The sequence below is a fragment of the Bombus terrestris genome, chromosome 9 (assembly GCF_910591885.1).
Source record: "Bombus terrestris chromosome 9, iyBomTerr1.2, whole genome shotgun sequence".
Lineage (NCBI taxonomy): Eukaryota > Metazoa > Arthropoda > Insecta > Hymenoptera > Apidae > Bombus > Bombus terrestris.
Window position 1 is genome coordinate 12,816,130 of NC_063277.1, and position 17,343 is coordinate 12,833,472.

Here is a 17,343-nt window from a genome sequence, read left to right on the forward strand (position 1 = left end):
AAGTCGAATCGAAATCCTCCTCGGGGTCCTTCGCGAAAGAAGGGGTTGCATTCGGGCAGGAAAAAAAGAGCTGCTAATTGACACGAGCGATTGCACGTAACGGTATAATTAGAGAGAAGAATACGGAGCCTGGACCGGTGCACCGATGAACCAATGAACCGGCCAGAGAGCGGCAAGAGGGGAAGGAGAGAAACAGAAAGGCAAAGGGAAACAGGGGAGAGAAGCAGCCGGCGAGTTCCGTCGAGGGTAGTGATGGGCATTCAGTTTCTCCTATATCACGAGTTTTCAAACAATTTACACGTATATTGACACGTTGACTGGCATTGGGGGTCTCCGGTAACCGGTACCTAGACCTTCCACTGACGTCATGGAAGTCACCGATTAATTGAAGTAATTTCCATATGATTCAATGTACCTTTAACTTAACTAATAAGTTATTTCAGTTCAAGTATTCAACAATTTCTGGAACAGAGTTGTTACAGTATATTCATTTATAATTTACTAAAATATTGTTTAAATGTACGTCCAGTAAGAGATTTTGATATGTTTACTTATTATGCATTTTTTTAACGTGGTTGATAATTGACGATAAGACAAAATGGCTTATCGGACTCATATTTCAAAGAAATGTTTCATATATTATGCGAACGCGACGCTGAATTTACTGAAATAAGTGATACCATTTTGACGCCCTGGTTAACACATCAAATTTACCCGACAGTTAACGCGGTAAATTATTCAACGAAACAGGGAACATAAATCTGTCAAGAAATTCGACAATTAAGTAAAATTCAATAGCGACAAGTATCTCAAAAAGAATACTTATCCGAACTGATCTACTAGCCACAATTTATCTTCAACGTTATTCGTCATATGTCGAGCTACATATTATAGAAGATAAATCAAAGCTATACGGTTTTGTCATTCGATCGGTGAATAATCACGATAATGGAGAACTCGCGGTGCCAGTTTCAACTGATTCGAGGTGCCTTAAGGCCATCGCTAGTCGAGGGGGCTCCCTCTTTGGGAGAACGAGCAGGAGAGACCGATCCCGTGGCGTGCAGGAGAGACAAGGCAGCGGGAGAGAACGAAACGTACCACGGTCTCGTGGATTCTGCCTGCACTCTGCGACCATTCCGCAGTAACACGTCGTCCAAGTCGGTTTCGCAGCGTTCCTCGGTCTCTGGCCTCTTGCCACGAGGCAGCACACGTCCTCGAGATGATCCAACAACCGATCCGCCGTGGGACCGGCTTCTTTTTACCGATCCTGCCTACCTCTGTCTAAAGTCCCCTTCGAACGAAAGGAAACCTCTTCCGATTCCTGCTCCTGAAAAATTCCTTCGATCGTGCTGGAATTTCACGTGCCAAATATGGTTCTGTTTCCTTTTGCTCCCCTGGTCTCGTAACGTTTACGGGATCTCAAAGTGGTGAACAGGAAGGACACTTTAAAATAAGTTTCCACTCAACGTGGATGGTGATTCTTAAGACGTTCGACCAGAGGAGAGTAAAGTTGTTTTGGAGTTGCACGTAACAGCTCCGGTGACGCTTCGTTTTTCGAATCGGCGAGAATGAAGGGCCACGAAGAAGGTCGAGAGGATTTTAGCACGGTGAACCACAGCGTTCGTCGGGGACGCCTCGAGAAAGGGAAGTGACAAGAAACCTTTCGGTGTTTGAAGAGCTTACGAAATGATTGAGAATTAGAATGTGTTTACCCGTTGGTGTTTCGAGTGACTGTTTTCGATGACACTTCCGCGACCGGTTGCCTTGACTAACAGGTGATCGTTGTTTCACGGCCGATTCCTCTTTTTTATATTTATCAACGGTGACTTACGAAAGTTTCCTTACACCCTCTGTATGATCGGCGTCGTTATTATCGCCGGAATTCACGATGGAAATGATTGAAGACAAAGGAAACCGTGAGATATTTTAAATATACTAATGAGGATAAGCGTAGTCAAAGTTTTTTTTAGAAAAAAGTTGGCAGTATATCTAAGTATTTGATTATTAAATAATCCTTTCTCTTTTCCTATTATTGAAAATCTTCAATTTTTTATTTTCAAAGAATTTTGTGGCGGTACTATAATTTTAATTTTAGTTATGAATTGTTCGCTTATCTTCGAAACAAACTATCGCTAATTGTATATTATAACGATTCTATATTATGTAATATTTATATAGGGACATGAACAAGATAAAAGAAAAATTTTGTTCATCGAAAACAATTTCTTTCGCTGTATTTGTGAAGATCAAATGTTTCGATGCTGAAGATGAGATATGAATTGTGCCGTGTGAAAAATGATGGGTTTCCCGGCAAAACCGGAAATCTGAACAGAGATTCGATGAAAGTGAGCCGACACGAGTTGTGTTATCGGTATTAATTCAAAAAGTAAGTGTCGTTGTGTGGCTTTCGTCCATAAAAAAGTGAAACGTTGCCCGATCTTACTGGGGCAATAATTAACTCGTCCTTAACGACTTTGGATACACCTGGTTCGGTGAGTAATCGTTTAATCGGTTTAATGGACTATGATAATTAACTATCGATAATGTAACCTTGCCTTTGTGATTAACGTATTAATATTGTAATTAGAAACTAAAATCGATAGGATTATAAATACATGGAAAGCCTATTCTATTTAACCCTTTAACCCATTAACCCTCTATAAGACCATGTAATTTGAAAAGTCATTCCTATAGCTAAATAATACATCTTTGCTTTTGAAATTTTATTTCGTTTTTGTATCGCAAATTCAATTTAATTTAAATTTATCGCGTGTTGTTCTAAGTTTTTCTTTCCTTTTAATTGACGTACATACGTATAGTGGTATATGTTCTTTAATAATTTCTTATAAGCAAACCTAACAGCGATTCTCTCAAACATGACGATTAAATGACGTAAATAAATTTGATAATCAGTAGTTTATATCCTTTGGAATGTCTTCCGGTTGCAAAAATGATTAGGATCTTTGTAATGCCCATTTGACAAACGGATACGCATATCGTAATATCAAATCACGTTTCGATGGCGGCTCGACTCAAGACAATTTATTCTGGGAACAATATCTCGTTGAATTTTAAATGGCCGGCGTTATCGAAACTAGTTCACATAGTGCGAAAAATGCAACTGATCTATCTGGTTTTGTTGCGTTCGCGCCGCATAAATAGAGAAATGCCGGAGCCGTGAGCAATAAAACAGTTGACGGGTTAATTACATTAGCTTTCAGATTCTTTGATATATTCGTAGGATCTTTAAAAAAAGCATGCATGGCTTATATAATTGATTCTAAGCAGAAAATATAGGCACTGTGACTATTTTAATATTTCAATAACGAAGAACTATTAAGTCAACTATACAGAGATGAACAAAAGCATTCTACTAAGTTTCAATCCTATATTAAATCCTACATTTAAGTTTTTAAAACATTAAAACTGTTTGTCTGTGGTTTCTACAACTGAAACCAGAGTGAAATTGGAGCACAGGATATTCTAGATATCTGTAGAATTTGAAAGCATTCTAAAAAGAAGCGACTGAAAGGAATACACACGTATCTCATCGAACAAAATGTAAGTTCTACAGAAACGATCTCTGTTGCATTTCATTATGGACATTTCAAATCCACCGAATATTTTAGAAGTTGTTACGTTTTGGTTTTCCGTTATCGTAACATATATCTGGTTATGGATGAGGCGCAGGTTACGCCAAGCAACCTTATCTCATCAGTTTGAGCTTTTGCTAAGTAACTTCCTTGCTGTACGACAGATACGCAAGACGCTAGCCTTTCGTACTAGCAGATATACATAGATAGTATATGGTTGCAGACGATGAAAGTTGTCCGGTGTAGATTGCGGAATAACATTGATTGAGAAGTTTACGATAAGAATTAATGGGATATCACTCATATAATACACCTCGTACACCGTTTCCTTTAGCTCTGTGTATTTCGTAATTATCCTATTAGTCATTCTTAGTGCTCTGTTTATTCTGAAATTATTCATTTTTAATTTAAACGATAATTCTTTACAATATTGTTTTCTTAGTTCTATTTTACCATAATATCACAAATAATACTATCGTTAAAGTACAGAAGAATTTGTTAATGAATTGATAATTTGGTATTAAAGGTGTTCTAATAATATTAGCTAAATTCCGCAAGAAGGTTCGGATACTGTAGCTTTTATTTTAAAAAATCCTTTGCGTATCCGGCAATTATTCTCTCATTTCGTCTAATCAACAAAAAGTTATGCGTGCGTCGTTGAAAAGTGGCTTAACTGCGGATTTTATGCGAATTCTCGACGTTGAATTCGCCAGTGTCAGTAATCGGATCTCGTTAGCGAAGAATCAGTGTGCGCGATGGTATTCGACATCGATTAACATTGCCGTTAAGGTAAGCTTTCGTTTGAGAGGTAGCTTCGATCGATCGATGAACATTCGCGCCGCTGATCCACGACTTCCCTTCTGTGATCGCCGCTCAATGATTTACGAGACCCGAGGCAGATTAATTGCTGCACACTTTTAACGAGGCCCGGTGTTTCTCATCCGATGATTATCCGTGTTTTATCGTACTGCTGTCTAAGTATTGCGCCTTGCCATTGTGCATCCTGCGACGAACCTTTTGTAGGCCGAAGACTTTTTTCCCCCTTTTTTAAAATCTTTTATTGTTGTAAATTTAATCACCAAACGAATTTGAAAATTATGTGATTAATCAGATTTCAGTTCACGTTAATTTTGGTAACTATTGAAGTACATAATCCTTCTTTGACAAATTTTTAAAATATATCAGCGAAAATAACGAGTGTGCGTGTTAAAACATATGCATTATCGATATCGCAATTAATTCGAATTTATATGTTTTCAATTGAACAACTATTTCCATCGTAATTAAACGAGTTCAATTTGCTTAATTCAATAAGCATCCGTATTACTTTACCATTTCCATACGTAAGTAAGGATAAAAGCAGTTAGCCGCCACCTGACTGGGAGACATCATAAATTTGCCGCCGATAAACCTACTGAAATCCTATAATACCCGTATTATCGCGCAGGTATCCCATACGATAGCAAAAGCAGTAAACGACGTAAAATGTGAGAATACTATAGCTTATCGGATTTATGAATTTAATTGTAATTCTTTTAATCATCAAAAATTTTATCCGGATAAAATATTCTACATCAAAACGATTTATTCTCTCATTATATCAATTCATTCTTTACTCTTTCTCATAATTTCCTCTTACCTCGATCAATTATCTTCTTCTTTATCTCCTCTTTCCTTTTTTCATTTTTATTCTCTCCTTTTCCGTTCGGCATTCTACCGTTCCGTCCTTTGCTTGCTTCCCCCTAAGATCATTATCCAATTTCTTTTCTTTTCTCTCTTTCAGTCTCCTTTTTCCCATTTAACATTATCGTTTCCTTTTTTTCTTTCCTGTTTCTTTCTCGTATGTTTACAATTTCTTTAACTTTCTCTTCATCCCCTTCCACCATTATTTCTTTCAGTTCTTTCTTTTTCTCTCTCTCTACTGTCCCTCACCTGAAGTCCTCTGTACGCACCTCCTTTCTCTCCTCTCGAGTCTACAAGCCGGGTAAGCACGCTCTCGTTTTCTCGCATGCACGCGTACGGTGAATGTGTTCTCGTATCGTCCCTATCCAGCAACTTCGTTAAGAGGACTCGAGTCGTCCTGCCGCTCCTCGTGAAAATCCCGGTCCGACTCGTCGAGGACAGGTTGATGCAACGACGTGCATACCTTTTCCCTGCCATGGAAAACAACGATCCGCTCTTACCTGGGTGTAAAGTGGTCTGGGTATTTATGAATGTTTAAGAACGTGGAATAATGGCCCTGTAAAATGTAAAAACACAGGCTTGCATATCGCATACGCTAGCGTCGAGCAGAATATCGTCCAAGGAATATTTTATTCCGTGTACTTCGAAAGTATTCGATGTCATATAAATCGAACGTTACGATCTGGTAAGATTAGCTACAAGCACACGGCTCGAAAACACTAACGTAGGATTGATGGTGATCGATGGTGATTCTATGTGCACAGATAAAGTTGAACAGGTAGAATCTAGTTCTTTCGTTTAAGATCGCGTTTCTTTTAGAAAATCCAGTTTGAAATAGATGTCATTGGATCCTCAGCCATGTTCAATTGTATTCTATCAACAGTTTAGCTAAGTGCATACAAAATACTATGTAATATTCTTGTGTTAAAACTATTTGTTGTATTAGTATCTTATATTAATAAAACAAAGAGTAGCATTGTATATACACTATATCCTTAATGCCAACCGAGATTCACTTATGTATGACATCTCCTTTTGAGTAAAACTGGTAATAAAGTTAATGGTTTGAACTGCATGTCTCGTAGAACCGCGAGATAGAATTGAAAGATGTAAAGCATAAAGCCGTCATGATGTCTCCTAAATTGGAGCGCTGTCCTTTAAACAAAGCGGTTACCGAATATTGTTGAAAAGGATAATAAGTAGATGTTGTCTAGACAACGATTTATTGCGGAGCATCGTTTTTACGATTATGCGTCAGGATACTTTCATAGCGTAGAAGACTATTTTAAAGGAGCCGAGAATTTATGTTTCCTTAATTTTGGAAGCAACGTAATTAATAAAAATATATTTTACATTTTTCCCAAAACATTTACACTATTCCAAAACCAATGTCTAATCGCAATCCGAATGAGCGTATTATACATATACATATCTGAAATGCGCATGTAATTACGAGTCTAACAGGAATTAAATTGCGATGTTAATGCTTTCCCGTCCGCTTGTATCAATTCTTGGCCTTCTTCTTTCTCACTCTCCACTTAGATATTCGTAGCCGGCAAACGTGTACCGTAGAATTTCAGTGAGTTTATCGGCAGTGAAGTTACGATAATGTTTCCTGGTCAGGTGGAAGCAGGCTGCTTTGCGCTTCTCTACAAGGCCAACAGCAATAGCAAAGTAATGAAATTATGTTTTACATTTTATGTTAATTTTTTGTATTCATTCATGTCAACTAGATTACATAAAAACATACATTTCATTATTATATGAATTATTACATAGCTCGATAAAACGATCATAATATAGCTTGATGATTTTATGATATTTACAGTTTCGTCCAGATTGCTCTTAAATTTACTATCTAAAGTACAGGTAAAGATATTATTTGTTAAAAATTGTACATAAATATATTTTCTTAATACGATTCCTAATTCTTTGCATAAATTCAATTTATCTTAAAAAGATTAAGAAAACTCGATGAATAAATTAATAAAGATTAATCCTCTATGCAACTTGCAAGTTATATACCATTTATTTGTTTATCATTATACCAATTAATATTCTGTAACTTTTAGATCACAATGACAAATCACGATCTTTGTCATAATGAAACAAAATTCTGATTGTAGACCGGTAAATGTTTATCGAAAAAACACGTCAATAACAAAATGATTATACGACTAATTATGACAATAAATCATCTACGTCGAAATAAAATTTTCGTTTGGCAAAGTTAACGAACGTATCTCTAGGCGACGATTGAAGATACGACGTCCTCGCGGTCCTAAAGATCTGTACCTAATTATCATCGCGAGCCGAGGATTCTTGAAACTTCACAGATTTCCTTTTCCTCTTTTCAATGGCCGTTAGCCACGGAACGTCGTGTGCGCTTTTAATATTAGATCAACGATCTTTTACGATCATTATAGCCAGCGTGGTACCATCCAGCTGCGCAGGATCAACGATCAGCCGACGAAGACCAACTCATTCAGCAACAAATGTAGCGGTGCTTGCACTACCGCCGGTCATGTCTTGTTCAACACGCCAGCGAGATACTTTATTGCTGATAATTCGAGGCCGGACCCGCGAGAGACGTGCTGAAGTACGCCATTTACATTCCTGTCGTGATCACAAATGCATTTTATACACCGGCTAATATTCTGCTCGATCGCGTGGGTTAGATAGACGAGGATATACAGGGTGCTTTTCTAGTATACTAGAAGCTTTAAATCCTGTTAGAATCCTGGAATTTTTATATTCTCTCCCTAAATGATATAGTACGCTATGTTATTTTTAAATTTATTGCCTATCCAGTTTGAAACATAAATATCCTGGTAAAAATATATCTATCCCATTTGTTGAAACCTACCGGCTGTAATTAATTTATATTCTGTCATAAAAGTCATCATACAACCCTTAAACCTGAATTATAACACATTAACTTTTGGCAATTGAAGGATCCAGTAGTGAAAAGACACATTTGACAATATATGCTATAAATTTCTAAACCTCAGAGTTTTAGGAGGAATAATTTTATCAGAAAACGTAATATTTAAATAGCTAGATAGACGATAACTGCTATAAAATTTTGATTGTAAAATTCATCGACCCATTAGCTCCTATAACTTTGCTACATTGCATTAATTTGGATATACACGTTGGATATACACGATTTTATAGTTTTACTAATAAAATCCAATCCAAATAAACTATTACATGTTCGCTCATAAAGGTGCTGCATGTACCTTTGGATCTTTACGCATTTTTTAAAATTAACATTACATCTACGGTAATTTGCTGACATACATTTCGCAACTGATGACAGGATACCATGTTCCTTTAAAAAGCTCCCGTTCGCAAGCGTGTTTAATTTGTTTCATGGTCGGTTCACTAAAATTATAGCAAGCCGGGATCAAAAGTTACAAAATTTACGACTCGTAACTTCAGCGAGTAGCATATATTAACTAGTCGCAGCGGGCAACTTTGAATGCAACAGCCACCCGTCGTGGTCGAGCAAGGTGTAACGCAAGAATCGATGTGCCATAATCGGGCCGAGCTTTTTGATTTAACAGCGCAGCGTTTCTTAATGAACGACGCGCCTCTTCTTTCGCTTCTTTTAAAACCAGTAGCGGAACTTTTTGATCCGCGATCGGGTTACCCAAGATCATTCACTCGCGAACAAGACCCAAGGTATACTTTTTTATACGAACCTGTCATCGATTACCAAGACCTTGAGATGCAACGCCATTCTAAAATGAGATCGTGATTATTTTAGATTTAGAAAGAAGTATTTATATCTTGCTAAAATTAAACTGTTCGAAGTAGTTAATAAATAATGTGTTTTGCGTACGAAGATAAAGGTGGCCTTGAAAATATAAATACCTCTGTATTATTTTTCGATGTCTAAATTAAGATATTTCCCACTAATTCTTTCATGAGAATCAAAAAGGTTCAATAAGATAAAATTCATACCGTTTGGCTGGTCAATGATGGCCTTTCTACTGAAAAATTCCAGACATTCCACTTTGATACTAGCAAAACCAACAGATCAGAATGACTACACTAAAAAAATTCAGAAAATTTATTATTTCCGCTATCAAAACAGAATCTGCCCGAATTAAATTTAAAGTAAGGCTATAATTCTAAAACCACCTTTCTACTAAGTCATGAAACTTGATAGCAATACGTATTAAAAATATTACAGACTTTCCAAATCTAACTCAACGCTTGCAAACAGATGTGTGTACGTTCGCCATGTGCAATCAAGGCGAGAGTATATCCATAAACCATAAATACAATATTGTCGCTAGACTCTACTCATCAACAGGTATAGTTCTCGTGTCACCGTAGCGTAACAGTTGAAAATGAAAAGTTATGGAGTTTACGAGTCGTAACTCTGGTCTGTAGTTTCTATTAACCAGTCGCGTACATGGCTGGAGCCTGGACCGAGAACAAGAACCGAGGACTCTCGTGAGTCGCTTCAGGAGCAAGCAAGGTGTAATGTCGAATCGATGTACCATAATCGCCTGGACTTAGGTGTCTTTCGTTTCAAGCCGAGGCTACGGCGTGCTTGCAGCCCACAGAACTGGTATACACGTATATATGTATATTGTATATACTAGTACGTGTACTCACGTACTCATTTTGTATACCGGGTGAAGCACTTGGTGTTACTGTTTGGAATTTCCTTGTGAAATGGTCTTAGGAGATGCTCTTCGTGATTGTGTTTCGTGAAAATTATTTTTAATTCGAATAACACGGTTTTTAATGGAGCTCGAATATTAACGGGTCCGTTCAAGTGCATACACGCTATTGTAAATGCAAATAAATCTTTACACACGAAAGTTGTTTGATTTGGTGGAAGAAACTTAATACAATACTCTGGCTTTTTTTTAAAGAGATTTTTTTTAATGGAGATATGTATTTTTATTGTCGACGATTTATTGCATGTTTCAAGATACGTTCGACGACATGTATATTCCACATCGTAATATATAAATTCTGCCTTTTTTTCTTTAGTCTTATTTTTTGTACATTAGAATTTAATCGAAAAAAATGGTAAGACAATTTGGAAGTTAATAATTATATCGAAATTACTTTGCAGGCAAGATGGCAGTTTGCAGCGGCTTACTCATTATTTCGCGATTACTTCTCATCGTCGTAGCATTGACTGTACCAGGAACATGGATGTGAGTACCCCTTTTTGTTGAATTACCAGCTTCTTAAATTAAAGTTCCAATATCGAGTATTTCGATACCGTTAAGATATAACTGATTATATTCAATTACCAATGTAATATCCAATTTTTATATAATTACGAATATTCAAACATTTAAGTAAAAACGTTATAATGTGCATTCCTTCATAATGTTTGCTATTAAATGCAGATAATAATTCAGATTTCCCTAAAGGAGTAAGCGTGAAATTCGCAACCCCTACGCAAAATTGCCTAATTACTCGGCGCAATCTTCAAGGTACAGATCGAAGAACACAAGTACGGGGTATCAGGACGATAATCGATAAATTAATATGTCGCGAAGAGAAAGGTACGGTTCTCTACCCTCATCAAATTCCCGCAAAAATTGCCCACGCAACGACTACCATAATTTATAGCTCTTTGTATGCAGCGAGACGAAATCGCGTCGTGGGAACACGATCGAAGGATTTTTCATAGAATCGTTGTCCTCTTTCTCAAAGTACCCCCGACAACGGTGTGTCTAATTTCTGAATTGCCTTAGTCACCCCTGATTTCCACCCTTGCACGTCCATGACAAATCATTGAATAGTTCCGAGATCGGTACAGTTTTTCATGGCGTGGAATTTTCATCCGTGAGGATCCTTCATGCCCCGCTTCGTAATTGGATTTTTGGAAATCACTGGGATTGTGGTATTTTTTCTTCTGCTTCGGGTCTACCCTCGATGAAAGCTTCTTTATGTTTTTCTAAATCCTTTCCTTTCGTCGAAATTTCTGGCCAGTTGAATTGAAATAGCAAATATTTTTAGTAGAAAGGAAAACGGAGGAAGTTGTTCAAAATTTCCCTTTTATAACAAAGATTTTTTGAAGATATTACCTGAGATAGACTTCGTATTAACTTTTGATATTTCTAAAATTAATTGAACGAAGCTTCAAATGAAATAAAAATTAAATAAAAAAGGGCCAGTTCGTTTGATAAATTTTTGTTGAATTTTTCTTTCTAGATCCTACCTAATATGTCAAAGTTGCGAGTATCGAAAGTGGATTATAATTAATTTAAAGCTGTTAATTGTTGTTTAAAGTTGTTAATGTCGAGAAACAAATACTTTCGATCATTGATAAATGCTACCAACTTTTCCATTACACTGCTTCCCATTTCAAAATTCAAAAGATGACACTAATAGATATCGATCGTTGATAAATGATCACTAGCCCTTTCAGTCATTACAGTAGTTTCTTTTTTCTAAATCTCATCGCTAAGCGTCTCTGATCAAGAAAATGCCTAATCATTTGGGCGGGACTCACAGGATCTCCATAAAAGTTAATCCCTCTTATCTGAGCTTAAGTTAAGAACTCGACGGATGTAATCTCTGGTCGTTTTAATTTTATCGTTACCACATCCTAATTAGATCTGAACTTTTGAGAGATCTTTCAAAGAGCTTTTAATAAATTACTATCAATATTCGTGCAATTTCTATATACTTTAACCAAAGAGTTCTGTCTTAAAGATACAGATTTTGTTCAGTGAATTCCCACCTTATCAGCTTCTTAAAAATTTGTGTATTCAACTTTTCATTCGCCACGTATCCTTGTTATATGCCTTATCTAGCGAACGGACTCGACGTGAATATCTACTCTGTGCGTCGTAAATGGCAGACTTAAATTCTTCCATGACTTACGATTTTACGCGAGCGAATTAATTACACGACATTTCAGTCGGCAATAAGATAGAGCGTAACTTGAGCAATGGTCTATGCAAGATAAAACAATTTTCTCGCAAAAATGCGCGTTTCTCTCGCTAATCTACCCTCCAGTATCAACGTAACAACCCCTTAAGTCACGACTAAGAGCCAGCGTCCAGATTAGATTCCGGACACACGGCGATGTGCGTGTGTTTAAGTACAGGAATGAATTGATTCACACAAGGCCATTCCCGGTGCACTATTTCTCCGTGAATCGCGACGATATCGAAACAGTCAGATTAAAGGGTGGCCTCGAGACATTTTTCTCGTCCCACGTGAGAAGAAAGTGGCGTCATTGTTGGCCGCGACACGATACTTTCCACTAGATGTTTTAGTTTCTTTCGTTCGATGTTAGACTAGAAATCGGCTAGCAATTCGCTCGATTCGCTTTAACACCGAGCATATAGTTTCTTTCGCTTGTAATATGATCAATTCTTATTCTTCGTTTCTTAGATTTCTACAAAATGATACGTGCATGTTGAGCGAAAAAAATGAGAAATAGGAAAGGCAGTAACATAAAAAACGAAGAATTCCTGCTTGAACTGTAGGAACAAAAGAACTCTTCCTTTCCTTTGTTTCTCATCCCTTCTTCCTTTACTTTATTTCCTTCCTCTCTTCTGATATCGATCAAATTTTTGTTCATTCTGATATAATTTATGTATTGCATGAAATTTTGCCTACTTTTAAATTCCTATGTTTCTTTGTTTTCATCCTCAGCAAGCAAAGATAAAATCCTCATAAACTCACAGTCATTTCTTTAAGAATTTCTTGCACGAGGAGCACAGTCAAAGTAACTTTTAAAGTCTCGAAGGAATGTATATTTTTAGTTGTGTTAATGGAGAGATCGTACTTCATGGTTGATAATTTACTACTGCTAATAGTAATCATTATCTCAATCGTTCGTCTCTGCTAACACTAAAATAATACGGATCGATTACATTACTCCTACGCAAAATAAGGTGGATAACGTATACCTGATCATTGTGAGGAATAAAGTCTACGTCGCTCTTCAATGTTTATCAGAAAAGAATTATCACATATCCGATTTAGAGTAATAGAGCATAAAATTATATTTAAATCGATTGATATTTCAATGTGTAACAATCGAATCTCGTACAAAGTAAAATTTTATAAATTTCTACTTTATATTGGAATTAACTTATTATTTGATTCGTAGTATTAAAATTGACCCCATTTCTATCTCTTCGTCCAAATGATGACAAAGTTAAGCACTAAATCAACGAATTGAAGTAGCAAAGTTTATTCAATAGGAAATTAAAATTAAATACAATATTTCAATTAGAACACCCGGTACGTAAAACCATACGATTGCCGGTATAATCTTTTAAGAGACACGGGGCATTACTTTTTGGGACGGCACGGCCTACGAAGTGCCCCACGAATTTGCGTGGGCAGGATCCTTCGAAATATTATCGTTCCCCTCCCATGATTCCCTGCGTCATTGTTTTAGGGGAGTGCAAAGCTGATAATATATCACAACCAAAACGTGTTCCGGAATATTAATGCAGTCTATTATGCATACCCTAGTGTAGTTTACCATGAGACCAATGGTTGAAAATCTTAATCCTCTAAATCTCGTTCAGATTAGTTAATTCGCTTCTTTAATTCGAGTGACTTCGCTTCAAGCTTGAAATCACTTGAAATTCATGAAAGTCAAATTGCTTGATTTGAAATCGTTTACTTTTTTTTAACATTTATCGGTGATGTCTTCAAGCACTGTATGTTACGTGGGATAGTATCACGCGCAACTTTCACCCCAGTAAAAGGGATTAGAAACTGCAGTAAACAACGGCATAGAAACATCTGAGATGTAATAATACAGTTTGCTTAACGTCAGGAACGATATCTCCTACACAGAATGATCTACATAACTGGGACAAGTTGTATCTCTTTCTAAGTTACAATTAAAAAAATTTGGCGATTAGCTTTTATCTTTTGGAATATTGCTTCCAAGTGAAAATGATTAGAGCCTTGATATTGTAGAAATGTTCATTAATTTAGTACCCATCTACTTTCCTAAATACTATACTCAAACAAAGTATTTTAAGGCATCGTTTAACGTTTGGGCAAATTCCATCGCAGTGTAAGGAGAGCGAACGAGAAAATTAATTTGATTCGATACTTGGGAATATCCAATAACTTGTACACTACATGTTGATCATTTAACCCGTTCTACTACCCTTAAAATATCGAACACGGATCCTCACATATATACACTATATATAACATAACTTTCCTATTGTTCCTTACACGTTTTGCTCATCAATCCTGTGCATTGAGGTTGCTAGACTGCGTTCATTTTATGTATTCGATTGGCAATATCAGAGCATCCGAGTGTGTACAGCGTACACTCGTACTCATGCTTATATCGTTGGTAAAACCTTTACGAGCACCCGTTTCGAATTTCAGATTGGTAGATCCGTTAGAGACCCCCTGACTTCTGTCCGTGACGGCATCATTCCATCATCTCGCTCGGTTGACTCACAAATGTACCATTAAAAATCGGCACGGAGAACCGTTCTTCGCCCACGGCTTTTCTGCTCCAAATTTGTATAATCAGCGTAACAAATCTTTGCAAGTTCGACCGAATTTATACACGCCTTTTGGAAAAGAAAGGGGCGTCGACTATTCAACAAAGGGTGGTCGATCGAGATGGGTTTCGGAAATATCGGATAAGCTTCCACGTTGCAAGTTATTTGTTCGAGTTAAGAATAGATTTCGCTCGAGGTTCCATTGAAACTTATTATCCTTGTAAAACTCGTATTGAAATTTACTAATATAATATAAAATAACTGAAACAATGTAAAAATACACGTGATATTTGAATAACGCTATTAACTGTTAATCGCTACCCTGAAGTATCCCAAACAATATTCAGTACAGTTAATGTTCAACGTTAATCAAAATGATGGATTTAATTTTTATTCAACAGAGGTACATATTGGCTTGGTGGAAAAGTTATAACAGCTCTATGAATATAACTATAAATCTATTTTATTAAGTTAAATAATATTTATTGTTTTCTATGACCTTACTCTATCGCTCTATTCTTTTCCGTTCTGATTTTATCCTAACGTTTGTATCGCTTTTTCCCGTGATTGTTTCAGAAACATCGGCTTGCAACACTTTCCACAACTCGAAACTGCTCAGATGATAGAAACTTACGACGTCGCTGCATCGAGCATTTGTCATGGGCTAAAAGGGCTCTCGCAAGGCCAAGGGAAGCTATGCCAGTTGTCCGTGGATCACATGCCAAGTGTTGCGAAGGGTGCAAAATTTGGAATTCACGAGTGCCAGCATCAATTTCACGACCGAAGATGGAATTGCTCCACTGTCTCTGATGAATCAGTGTTCGGACCTATGCTTAGAATAGGTAAAACACTTTTATACAAGCTACTTATATCAAGTTCTTTCTTTCTTCGTCAATGACCTTTTGTTGGCAATGCTTGTTTCCTAACAACCTCTTATTTACGAAGAGACACATCACGATGCGATGATCTCATTATTGCAATCAGGAGATAGGTAGATTTCAATAAACAGTACGGAAGAAATGAAGAATATTACACTAATTCATGGATCGATCAAGGATAAGGACTCTCTTTAAACAAATAAAAGTTTTAAAATGTCATCATTTATAAATAAATTTTTAAGCAGTTATTGATCTAGCTTTAAATGCTAAAAAAGGTTTAAACGGACGCGTTCCTTTTCCTAGCAAGCAGAGAGACTGCGTTCGTCCATGCGATCACAGCTGCAGGAGTGGTATATTCGATTAGCCGATCTTGCAGAGATGGACAATTATCCTCGTGTGGATGTTCTAGAAGCAGCAGACCCAGAGATCTAAAGCGAGACTGGATCTGGGGTGGCTGCGGAGACAATCTCGAATACGGTTACAAGTAATTATTGCAAGCTCTTTTTTAATTCCACTAACTCTTTTAAATTACTCCCTAATCTGTTTGTATATTACTGTCAATGTTTAACATGCTCGAAGCTTTCATCGAGAGCTTTCTCTAACAGATTTTATCTTTTTAGATTTACACAAGCATTCGTTGATGTGAAAGAACGTGAGCGAAGTTTTAAAAGAGGCAGTAGAGAACAAGGCAGAAGCTTAATGAATCTTCATAATAACGAAGCCGGACGCAGGGTAAATTTCATTCCTTTTTATTTCCATTTTACTAGATAGCGACAAAGGAATCATTAGCGTTAATAATTATGAAATTAACAAATTTCCAAAGGCTGTTATAAAACGGTCCAAAGTAACGTGCAAGTGTCACGGAGTTTCTGGAAGTTGCAGCTTAATTACTTGCTGGCAGCAACTCGCTTCCTTCCGAGAAATTGGTATGTTTCTTTTAATGTAGTTACTTTTAATGTTGCGATAATAGAATAATATTATAAATACATATTAATCATCTTTACAGGTGATTTTCTCTTAGATAAATACGATGGGGCAACAGAAGTGAGAGTAAATAGACGTGGACGTTTGTCTATGCGAGATCCAAGATTTTCGTTACCTACTGCGAATGATCTAGTTTATTTGGATGAATCTCCAAACTATTGTCTTCCTAATGAAACACTTGGATCGTTAGGTAACAAATTTTTATTCAAAAACTTTAAATGATCAATTTATTAATTTCTTTTGGTAATTTTCAAAAATATTAAATAAATACTACACGAGACTATGCTTATGCAAATTTCTTTCTTTCTTTACAAAAAATAAATATTTATTAGGTACACACGGAAGAATTTGCAACAGAACATCATCCGGTATGGATGGATGTAATCTTCTTTGCTGCGGTCGAGGATATAACACACAAAAATCAACCATTAGAGAACGATGCGAGTGCAAATTTCATTGGTGTTGTTTCGTTGAATGCAAAACTTGTGTTAAAAGCGTAGATATTCATACTTGCAAATAAAATTTCAATTTTATTTGATACTTTCATAAGAAAAATTTATGTACCTCTTTGTGATACAATTTTCCTCGATATTTCAGATAGACATCAATTATTAGGGAATATTATACTGTGTATATACATTTCTTAAAATTATAATGATCATTTAGCAAAATACTTTTAGTAAAATGCTTACCTATTATCATCATCATTTAAAAAATGTG

At 36.4% G+C, this 17,343-nt stretch overlaps 1 protein-coding gene across 4 annotated transcripts; it reads left to right on the plus strand.

The window, feature by feature from the left end:
• The first annotated feature begins 275 nt into the window (after positions 1-275).
• Positions 276-17,163, plus strand: LOC100650651 (protein Wnt-5b). Of its 4 annotated transcripts, XM_003397698.4 has the most exons (9): positions 1,055-1,916; positions 2,179-2,492; positions 10,378-10,462; positions 15,338-15,603; positions 15,943-16,123; positions 16,260-16,371; positions 16,463-16,565; positions 16,646-16,813; positions 16,956-17,163. In XM_003397698.4, the coding sequence occupies exons 3-9, from the start codon at positions 10,383-10,385 to the stop codon at positions 17,141-17,143; spliced, it is 1,098 nt and encodes a 365-aa protein (XP_003397746.1). In that variant the 5' UTR covers positions 1,055-1,916; positions 2,179-2,492; positions 10,378-10,382; the 3' UTR covers positions 17,144-17,163. The 4 variants fall into 4 exon arrangements, with proteins under 4 accessions (XP_048264794.1, XP_048264792.1, XP_003397746.1 ...); XM_048408837.1 differs by lacking the exons at positions 1,055-1,916; positions 2,179-2,492 and adding an exon at positions 276-390; XM_048408835.1 differs by lacking the exon at positions 2,179-2,492 and having other exon boundaries at positions 1,053-1,916.
• The last annotated feature ends 180 nt before the right edge of the window (positions 17,164-17,343 follow it).